Source organism: Arachis ipaensis, chromosome B01 (assembly GCF_000816755.2).
Source record: "Arachis ipaensis cultivar K30076 chromosome B01, Araip1.1, whole genome shotgun sequence".
In the NCBI taxonomy this organism is placed as follows: domain Eukaryota; kingdom Viridiplantae; phylum Streptophyta; class Magnoliopsida; order Fabales; family Fabaceae; genus Arachis; species Arachis ipaensis.
The window spans coordinates 8967475-8979346 of NC_029785.2; the positions used below are offsets into that span (position 1 = coordinate 8967475).

The 11872-nt window shown below is 35.5% G+C and overlaps 1 protein-coding gene across 1 annotated transcript in view; it reads right to left on the reverse strand.

The window, feature by feature from the left end:
• The window catches only part of LOC107645820, a 19035-nt gene extending 7335 nt beyond the window's left edge, over positions 1-11700 (reverse strand). Inside the window, exons 1-7 of the mRNA XM_016349946.2 lie at positions 11296-11700; positions 11142-11221; positions 10535-10673; positions 5130-5212; positions 2254-5030; positions 1172-1426; positions 260-976 (exon numbers count right to left, since the gene is read on the reverse strand). Coding sequence (XP_016205432.2) covers positions 260-976; positions 1172-1426; positions 2254-5004 — 3723 coding nt within the window. The 5' untranslated portion in view covers positions 5005-5030; positions 5130-5212; positions 10535-10673; positions 11142-11221; positions 11296-11700. The remainder of the gene's footprint in view (positions 1-259; positions 977-1171; positions 1427-2253; positions 5031-5129; positions 5213-10534; positions 10674-11141; positions 11222-11295) is intronic.

Consider the following 11872-nt stretch of genomic DNA (forward strand, 5'->3'; position numbering starts at 1 on the left):
TTGATGGCAAGAACAAGAATAACAATTTTTAAATTTTAATACACTAAAACATATAAAAAATAATATTTTTATAAGGACTAAAACAAAACAAAAGTATGAACCTTATATTGACAAAAAACTAATATTAAATTTCAAAATTAACACGAACTCTGATACTCATCTTTGAGAATGTTATTTTGGAAATGAATATATATAGACATACATATGCATTTGCACTTTGATGCAAATTGGTGTCTGTATTAATATAAATAATTTATACCTCTTCAGCTACCAAATGTTGCTGTGTTGAAATAATGTATTCTTCGTCTGGAAGTTGTTGATGGCAACTTGTAGAAAGAGTTCTGTACAAATTCAATTTCACACATCCTGAAATATCTAATATCCTCAAAGATGGACATGTCAATGTGTGATTTCCTGCATAGAATCCTTTCAGTTTATCTAAGTTCCAAAGCACCAAAGTACTTAGATGGCTAAACTCAAAGAAAATAGTTGAGCACGTGGGTTCTTCCTTTAATGCAACAATTTCCATCAAACTTCCACACCATTTAATTCTAAGTTCTTTAAGATGTGAGCAACTCGTGGCTATTGAACATGGAATTACCGATTCCAAGTTTATACAGCTCATCACATTTATTTCCTCTAAATTACCAAAATTAAGAGCTCTTTCAGGATCCTTGTTCCATGTTTGTTTTAGTTTTGGCAATCTTTCTAGAGTAATTTTTTTCAGTTGTGTTTGCTCTAGACCACTGTTTTCATCGGAACTCAGTTGAAATATCTCTTCCACCAAATCACAGTCAGCAACCATTAATGTTTCTAGACCATTATATGCTTTCTCCATCGAAGAAGGAAAAATTACTCTAATTTTCTCACAATTTTTTACTTGTAATGTCTTCACTTTAGAAAATTCACTGTGCCATATTTTCTTCAAACTCTTCATGTCCTTCAAGATAATTGTTTGCAATTTGGAGAATCCAACCTATGATTCAAACATTTCAAAACCATATTTAACTTCTATTATTAAACTATTAATAAAGAAGAAGCAATGAAAAAAAGATATTAGTGAAGAATATAATCAATATATGATGTAAATTTCTATTTGATACATACTATTTGAACAATGATCCTATTTTTTTTCAAACCAATAGAGTTACTATATATTTAGTTATCGTACCTCTTTTAGTGTGACAATATTGTTGTCCCTGTCTTCTGTAGCTATTATCTCCTCCATTAGATGGCATTCACTTATTTCAAGCTCTATGAGGTTTGAAAAACTCTCCACCATAGTAGATGAGAATAAATACTTTAAACCATCACAATTTTCAACAATCAGATTTCTCAATTTATAAAAAGAGTGTCGATTATCTTTCCAAATTTTGTTCAAATTAAGTGAGCTCAATTTGAGAGTGTCCAAATTAGGAAATGAAACCTACGTAGAATATAAAAATGTTAACCAATGCTTGAAGAAACATTATGTACGGGTTATTTAATAAACTAACAATTGAAAGGAAATCCAAATAAATATAATAAAAGTAGCTAAGAAATAACTAAAACAACTAAATGAAATGTGATGTAAATAAATTTCTAATAATTACAGTAGCAGATAAATTAGAATTTTCTATGATCATTAAAAATATTATATAAATAAATTTCTAATAATTACAGTATAAGATAAATAAGAATTTTCTATGATCATTAAAAATATTATTTTACAATAGCATTATTATCATTCTACATAAAAGTGCTCAATAGTATTCATGACGACCAATAATTATCTTTCTATAATTGTTAAATGTTTTAAGGTATTCACACACATACACACACACAGGTGAAATGTATTTTCAATTTGATTGAATTGTATACTTAGTTATAAACTTATAATGAATTTGGTTCTTGACTCGATATTTTGTTGACATTTGAATTAACTTAATATACTATTCAGAAATATAAATGATAAACAAATTAATATAAGTATATATTAGTTTGTAAAGTATAACAACAAAGTAAAACTGTCTTCCAATACCCTTTAGAACATGCCACTACTTAATACTAATTTTATTACATATGTTATTTGTGTTTAGTCATAATTATTCAGATCTACCGATACCTTTTATGAAAAAAAAAACAATAAAATAAAAAATCCCTACTTATGAACGAAAAGAAATAAAGAATCATCTTAGGACTTATGTGTATGCGTGTAAAGATTTAAACTTTTATTATATGCATTAGAACAAGTATAGAAGCTAAAACACTTACTTGATTGTTGAAAAGGGGTACAGGAAATGACGTTGACTGATTAGAAAAGCTTTCAAGCTCATCCAAATGTTGTAAAGTCAGAGAATGGAGCCTTGGAAACTGAATGGTTTCACCAGTTTCGCCATTCATCGCAATTGCATCACCATCGTCAAACACTACTTCTTTCATAAGATTGCATTGAGAAACTTCGAGCTCTGAAAGATGAGACATGCCTTTAAGCATGGAAACAGAGATAAGGTATTTCACTTTATTACAATTTTCAACTTTGATGGCTTGGAGCTTGGCAAAGGAATTAATTGCAAGTGGCCCATGACAAATTTTCTCCATCTTACTGAGATTCTGAATCACCAGTTTTTCCAAGTTTTGAAATGGTGTTGGAATACGAGTTCTCTCTGTAAAATCAATGATGTGCTTAATTATGGCATTATTTTGGACATGGAGGTGCTTCAGTTGAGGAAACCCATCTCCATTCAATTGATAGAGTAGATTCCGAATGCCTCCAACTTCATCCAAATACAAATTTTCAGCTCTTCTAATCAATCCTTTGATCCCATGCTCCAAGTGAATATTGGTGCCAAGCTTGAGCTTCAATGTTTTCAATGTGGGATCTTCAATATCAGCCCATTCCCAGATGTCTCCAATAACAATTTTGAACCTTTCTAATTTATCAAATATCAAGTCTCTTGGCAACATCCGTGCCTCTTGTATTTGTAACTCTAGAGCTGTTAGGTTTGACAATTGTCGAAGTTCATCGAGGCTGGCATTTTCATTTTGATCGTATGGATTCTCAACCGCCCACTTAATGGAGGTATTGCCCATGTATAACTCCTCCAATTTGATCAAGCTTGATATGATGCCTGGTGGGATGATTTCAATTCCAGAATGACTCAAATCAAGCATTTTTAAACGAGTCAATTTCCCTATTTCTCTTGAAAGTTTCATCATGGATGACTTCCAGAGACTGAGTATTTCTAAATTTTTTAAAGCTCCTACTGCATCAATATTTCCCAGAATACATTGATCCAAACACAAAGTTTTAAGATTAGTTAAGAAAAGAAAAGAAGTGGGCAGTGAAGCTAAGTTCAAGCCTGTTAAATCTAAAACTTCAAGGATTTTTGTTCCCTCAAAAAAGGAATTAGGGACTTCTAGAGATAGATCAAATTTACACAAATAGAGAAATTTTAGATTGTGATTATCTAACTTTTCAGGAAGCTCGCGGAAACCACCTTGGAACAAAATGATTTGGGAGCACTCGCTAAGAATATCCATTGGTGGAAATTCTTTCAAATCATCTCTGTATTTAGCTAATATGTGATGATCTCTAAGGGCTATGGAAATAGCTACTTCACGAACAACATCATGCATTTTGACCGTTGTTGTGCTTGTGCCATCTTCTACTAACAAACAGGATGCCTTTAATGCACTTATCATGTTGTGAAGTCTATCTCTGGCACCTTCCATTGTATTTGTATTGCTGAATATACCTAGACCCATTCCATATTTGAATAGGTAATCAATTGTAATATATTCACCAATTGTTGCACAGAGCAAGAAAAGAGCTTTCATTTCATAGCCTCTTAGCCTTTTATAACTTAACTCCAAAGCTGAGTAAGTTATCTCCTGCAATTGTTCATCCCCAAACTTTTCTAATTGGTTCAATGTATCTTTCCACACATGAATGTTTTGATCTCTCAATGACTTCGCTGTAGTAACTATGAGAATAGGCAATCCTCCACACCTTTTTGCCAATCGGAATGCAACTCCATGCTTGTCTGGTTCTCTGTCTAAATTATCAGCTTCAGATTTGAACAAGCTCCATGATTCTTCTTCATTTAAAACGTCTAGTCTAAAATGCTCTTTCTTGACCCCCATCTGCCGTAGCAAATCTAAATTTCTAGAAGTCATCAATATTTTGCAACCACTATGTTCTTCCTCAGAGGGAATGCCTACTTTTTTCAACTCAAAGGCTTCATAAATATTATCCAATATGAGAAGGATAGTTTTCTCCCGTTTGATTCTCTCCCGTAGGAGATTTAATCTAACACCAATAGTTTGCGCTTCAAAAGAACGAAGACCCAACTTAGCAGCTATCTTCTCTTGAACTGTTTTGATGTCTAGGGTTTTGTATATGGTGACCACTGAATCAAACATGTTTTCCTTCTCTGCTATTCGAGCAACTTCATCAACGAGAGTAGTCTTACCCACACCACCAAACCCGTAGACTCCAACCATGCTTACTTTGCGGTCTCTTAGAGCATGCATGACATTATCCTGAATAGATTTTCTTGACTCAAAGTTTTTACTACTACTTGGAATAGAGGTTGAGGCTATATCAGGTTCAAGAACATAAGCTACTTCGGGAAAGTTCCATTCCCCATGTACATCCGCAACATTTTTGGCAACTTTTGTGGCTTTTCTACTTAACTGATGGCGTGCCACCACATTAGGAAATGGCCACCTGGAACACCCAACCTTTGCATGACCAGGATCATTTTGAAGCTGATTTGCCTTCCCAATGGCTTCATCCGCGTCGTCCAACCATTTCAGCACACGACCTTCAATTTTTTTCAAATCCCTTCTTTCGTTCTGAACACGATGCTTGGTTTCATCTCTTTTACCTTCAAGATCAGTAACACGGTCACTCAACTCCTTAAAATTGGCTTTGTAGAATATTACATAACTGAATTGCCTTCCAATGGCACCCACAGTATAGTCTGCCACTTTTCCGGCAAGAGAAATTAGAATTTCCATTGACTGTTTTGATTCAAGAGCTGAGACTACAAACAAAAGTCGAAAAATTTTGAATGAGGAAAAGAGTTCAAGGAAACATTCTAAAAAGGATAATACAAATGCTAAATGCTCAGTAGTTATAGTACCTTTTCCTTCGAGTTAGACTGGGCGAATAAGAAGACAAATCGATATGCTTGAAAGATCAAATACCTTGGGACGCAACCTTTCTCTGTTACATAGATGTTAAATGCTCATTGGTCATTACTCGTTTCAATTTGGAGACAATATATACGGTCATGATTCATGATAAGGGTTGCACCCACAAAAATTAAGCAATTTAAGGAGAAAGGATTATAGTGTGTTTGGTTTGTTTCGGGATTTTTATTTTCTTTTCTTTTCTTACTTTTAGCTTTTACCTTTTTTTTTTACAAAATTTTGATAATCGAAAATACTAAGACTAAAAATAGAAAACAAAAATAAAAACTACGTGCATCCTTAGTTTAGGAGTAGTAATTAGTAACTAGTAACGGGTAACCAGTAAGTAAGCGAAACAGGCAATATTGATGACTCTTGATGGGAAATTAAAAAGTTTAGTTTTCAAGGAAATTGGCGGAACCGAGCCAAGGTTTAGTGTGAACTTGGTCTATGTTGTAAATAAGTCTAGGCATGTTATTTTTTATAGGTTTTTTTTCAGACTCAAGTTTGACCTGTTTAAAATTTCAACAAGTCCATGAGTCTATTTAAAAAGTTTGTTTCGTGAATTATAACTCAAAACAATCAACTTAAAAATTCTAAATTGACATTAAATACATTCTATAATTTATAATTCATAATTTGTAAAGTATAATTTATTTATATATTAATCGTTAGTTACATACCATAATCATACTTACGATTCATAAACTTTTTCTTTGAACGAAAAAACTACAATCTTAACTAATCTTAACCATTGATTCTTTTTAGTTTTATTTTGTATTTAATATAAATGAATAGTTGAAACTTGAAAGTCTAAACTAACAATCATTTACTTTTAAAAAAACTATTTTAACAAAACCGGCCTAACGAATAATAAAATGAACCGAGATTAAAACGAGCCGAGCCATGAGCCTCCATCGGGTAGCCCAACCCACTTCTACCCCTACTCCCAGTTTTGGATTAAGATTCTCTAAAGAAAGAGAGTTGGTAAAATGATAAATATATGTTAATTACTCTTAAATTAAGATAATAGAGTTCACATATGATGAGAATTACAAATTCGATGGTGATTAACCTCCTCACTTTACCACTTTATCAATTTATTCACTCTAAGAGATTTGAATTCTCCAGTTTTATCAATGTATTTTATTCATGTCCAAGAAAAGTATATTTTACTTCTTGATCATAGATAGCTACTTGATATTGAGTTCTGTTTTGAGTCAATCACGTACAGTTTGTAAATCAGAGTATTTTTCATAGTTAGTTTTTAGTTAAAATTTATTTTGGATCTTATAAAATATCATATCAGTATTTGTGAACCAAAATAACAACCACCCTATCAAAACTCAATCAATGAGTTACACTTTCCTTGTTAATATCTAGCAATTTCATCTACTCATATTGTATCAATGTATCTTCTTCTCTACTTTCATCTGAAGCATCTTTGAAAGACTTTATTAAAGTGATGATGGAAAATTAAAGAACTATTGATGATGAGGTTGGCTTTTAGCTAGGTAAGGTTGCTATATACTTCTCAAGTCTAAATATCTTTTCAGATGGAGGCAGTTGAGACAAGAAGTGATAATAACCTCAATGTGGTAGAGCCGACTGTCAGTTAGGGATAAGAGAGAGAGAGTGGGAGAGAGAAAACCAGAGAGTTGGAAAGGAAAAACCGAAAAGTCAATGGCAAGTAGTGCCGAGGAAAAAACCTATATTCCATTGGGCATTGGCAGCCTAACCTATTGTCCGCACACCAATGAATAGGAACCAACATGAAATACAACCTAGGAAACAGGGAAAAGAAGTATGGAGGCAGATGGGAGCACAGAAGAGTCTGGTAACTGTGTTTGCTGACAACTTACCACGCAACTCCACTGTAAGTTGGATCTGGAAGGTTTTTGGAAGGGCTAGGGTGGTTGTGGATGTGTTCATTCCTAACAAAGCTAGAGAAAGGAATCAGCTAAAATTCGCATTTGTTAGGTATGTATCAAGAACGAAAGCCTTGAATGTGATACAACATCTTGATGGTTGGATAATGTGGGGGTGCAAGTTAAGACTGACAGAAGCAAAATACATAAGAGGGATTGGGGATAAAATTAATGAAGGAAGAGTAGCAATGGATCCAAACATAAGGACAATTGAAGAGATGAAGATATGAACAAAGGATGGGGCAACAATGGCAGCAAAGTAATATCATGCAAGGATCTGCTTATGGAGGGCAAACTGTAAGTCGGTATTGTAAAATGTGAAGGAAAAATGCTTTCCAAGCATTTGGAAACTCCAAGCTTGAACTACAGAGGGTAGATACAATGGTAGAAATGATGAGTAGAACTTTAATTGTAGAAGCTTTGAGCGTTCTTCAATTTGAGGAAATAGAAACAACAGTGATGAAGGACCGGCATACAATTATTGAAGTGAAGATGTTGGGCTCTATGAAGGTGTTCATGATTTTCGATTGTAAAGAGAGTACGGAAGAAGCGACAAGGTCTCCATTTCTCTTAAACCACTTCATTGATGTTAGAAGGTGGTCAGTGGGGGAGGTGAAACCAACAAGAAGATTATGGATTGAACTTTTTGGGTTACCAATCCATGCTTGGTGTAGAGGTAACATGTTGAAGGTGGCGGAAGTGTGGGTGCGCTGGTGCGACTGGAAGAGGATAAGGAGGGGCACTTTAATTCGTTTAAGGCATTATTGGATTCATATTACTCTCCTACTGTCCAAGCTTTGCTAATAGTCAAGGTGGATGATGAAGAATTTGAGAGTTTTGCTAAAGAGGTTGGGGCAAGATAACACATATTTGAATCTAAAAAAGAGCAATGAGAAATATGATAAGTATAACAAAGAAGATGGAATTCAACAACTACATCATGATGAGAATATGGACAACAATAGCGTGGTTGAGGTGGAAAGTATTGGAAAGCAAGAGGGTGGAGAAGATGATGTGGGAGCGGTTGCGGTGGAGGTAGTGGGATAGAGGGTGGAGACAGATGGTGATGAGGTAGTGGAAGAGTCATGGGTTTTGGAAACTCAAACAATGCATGGAGGAAAGGGGAGGGCTGATATGGATGGGACCCAACAAAAAAGTCAAAAATTAAAGGACAATTGGAGAGTGACTTGATTAGTTCCTCCAAAACGACTACGTACAATATGACCAAGTCTCTGAAAAATTTATTAAAAAAGCTAAAATGAGAAAAGATTTGAGGCCCAATAAATGTGGAGTGCAAAAAAGTAGTGCATGGGGAGAAGGAATGATAATGGATTAAGGTATGAAGGAAGCTCACCACATATACACAATTATCATCTGAGAGCGTGGCTATTCCTCCAGCAGGCTTTGAAAATAAGGCTAGAGAAAAAGGTGGGGCAAATAACGTTAAGTCTTAAAGAAGTGGAAGGGGCTAAAAGTGAAAAAGAAGAATTAACTAAAAACAAGAGAGTAAAGAAGACAAAAGCAAGAAGGATGAAAGCTAGAGGAATGGGAAGAATGCTAGCAAAATCGACAGATTCTATTTGGATCCGGAGTGGATTCAAAGGCTACTTAGGCTAAAAGTAAGAGCGTTGAAATGCTCTAAATTTGACCGTGTGCCGATCATATTGGAGGAGGATTCGAAGGATAGGGGACATAAACCATTTAGGTCCCTAGATGTATGGTTTACTCACTCGCAATTTAAGATGATGTTTAACCAAGAGTGGAGGAAAGTAGAGGGTAGAACCGTGGCAGAAAAATGAAACATGAAGAGACCGATCAAAGTGTGGAACAAGAAAAAGTTTGGTAATATAAAAACAAAGATACAATGCTTTGAGGATGAAAATGAGAAGACAGAGAAAGAGATTGAAGACAGTGTAAGAGAAGAAGAGAACTTCATTAGAAAGGAGGTACTAAAGAATCAAGTTGATGTGTTGTACAAACGAAAAGCTAAATATTGGAAACAACATTCGAGGGATAAGTTCATAAAGGATGTAGACAAAAATACTAAGTACTTCCATGTGAAGTCTACAATTAGACAAAGAAAGAGTAGGATAGAAGAGATTTAGGAGAGTGGGAGGATGGTGAAGAGCCGAACAGAATAAAGCAGATAGCTAGAAAATACTTTAAAGACCTATACACTCAGAAGTCATTGCCTGAGGTGCTGATCCAGGATGATATGTTAATGAAAATTGATGTAGCTTAGGCAGCAAGAATAGAAGCTATACCGTCTGATGAGGAAATAAAAGTGACAGTGTGATCATGCAAATCAACTAAAGCACCGAAACCAGATGGATATAACTTGAGATTTATAAAGATATGGGAGACCATCGGAGGGGAGTTCACAGAGATGGTAAGAAACTTCTTCATAGAAGGGAGAATACCGAGGGAAGTGAATACCGCATGGGTGGTGTCAGCGGAGAAACCGGGCGGAGGGAGAGAGATTAAGGATCTGAGGCCGATTAGCATGGTCGGGAGGGTATATAAAGTCATATCAAAAGTGTTGGTAGGAAACATGAGACCGCTTATGAGAGGGTTGGTCGGTGAAGAGTAAACTATGTTTATTCAGAAGCGGCAGATCTTCGATGGAGCCTTAATAGTTTGTGAGATTATTTTATGACTTCAGGAAGGCATACGACTCGGTAAGATGGAAGTTTGTTGATCATGTTTTAGAGAGGATGGGATTTGGTAGGATGTGGAGAAGGTGGATACAGGGCTTATTTGAGACAGCAACCATGTTAGTTATGATAAATGGTTCCCCTACTAAGCCATTTGCCATGGAATATGAGCCATGTGTGTTTTACCCGTACAACATAAATGTATATGAGCCTAATTCTTGAAAAAAAAAAATTGTGTGCACATAGTTACAAGAGATTTCTCAATTTAGATCAGATGTCCATTGGTCAGACCATAAAAGTTGGTCTCGGTGTGGATACGTACATCGCCTTCATACTATCGAAGGAGAAAGTGATTTTTTATTAGCGTACCCAAGTATTTAGATCTGATTCATATATTATTCTTAAAATAAAATTTTAAACACAAAATAGATCTTTAGAATTATATTCTTTTCTTATGTTGTGTGTTATGCTAAAACTGGTGCAGATCGACCCGGTTTTTCGTCGAATTTTGATGTTTGGACGGTTCAAAGAGTAGGGATGGCAAGTTGGCAACACCAAGGTTCTGAAAACCGGACCGGTCATCGAACCGCTTTAGCTATTGGTTCACTGGTTTACTGGTCCAACCGATTTAAACGTGGTTCAACCGGAAAAATCGTTTTATAATAAAATAATAAAAAAATATAAATAAACTTCCTAAAACATAAACCAATAGTATCATCTCATTTAAATACAAACTATAAATATCCCTAGAGAGAAGATAAAATACAGGCATACCTGTCCTGTTGAAACAATGACAGGATTCTTCATCAATTCAAGAGAAACAGGACATCGAAAATCATCAAGATAACAGGCGTCTGATGATTCCTTTCATTTGCGACTCGTTTGCTGGATTTTGAAGAATGGCCCTTTCCTCCTACAGTATCATACATAAATAGATTTTCAATTTGAACATAATTTTTTATCTTCTTCAATAGCATGGACATCTTCTAAACTGAGCAAGAACTAGCTCAACCTTGATTCATAGGTAGAATTAAACAACATGAGCAAATAGTGGCATTGATTGATTTGAGTAATGAGTAAGATCACTATGATGCAAATATACACAAACCTGCTCTTTAACTTCATCGTTTTTGTGCATTAATATAATACCATATATGATGATATTATTTTAATCAGAAGGCTCTCAAACCTTTATTTTAATGTGTTACTAATTATTATTATTTTATATAGTCTAAGCTTCACACCTCCTCAGTTTCGAAGAACTTAGTCATAATTTGGTCCCTCTCAAGAATTTGCAAAAGATTAAACCTCTCTCTGAAAATTGATGGATTATTTGGGAAAAAAAATAAATTGAATTAAAGGGGAGATTAGAATAACAAACCATGAAAATCTTACTGCAATCAGCAGCGAAGGTGAGGAAATCCTTGGCGGCTTGAAGAGTGTCCCTTAAGTGAAGCGTGGCTTTGAAAGTGTTGCGAGGGATAAGAGCACGATTCAAGTCTCAACAACAATTATAGTTTAAAAAAAATTAATACCTAGAACTAGATGCTAGAGCAGAGCAGGTCAGCAGCAAGAAGGGGAGACGGGGATAGGGCATGACCAAAGGACTGACGCGGTGGAACAGAGTTGGCGCCGGCGGGACAATGGCTGCGCGACGGAGGCAGGAGACGAGGTCGGCTATGGTGGTTTCGAAGCTCAAGCATGGCTGCATGATGGAGGGGAACCACGTTGCGACGGTGGCGGTGGCTTGCCGGTGGCTGGACGAAAGTGAGGGAGGAGCTCAATGACGATGAGAGGAAGGGTGATGACCTGATGGGAGTGCTGCGCGTGTTTGCCGTTTTGGAGAGTTAGGGTTGGGACGTTGGGTAATTCCTCAACCCAAACGGTGGCGTTTTGGTGAAATTCAGAAAATTGGTCGGGTTGCGGTTTGGTTTGACCGGCCGGTTGACGGGTCAATGACGATTTTTTAATTCTCAGATTTTAACATCTGTCCGAACCGCTTTTTCTATCGATTCACATTTTGACTGGTTTGACCAGTCGGTTCGAATCGGTTTTCAAAACTTTAGTTAGGATTCAACTTTTTTATTATCCACAAATAGAAGTAAAACGATA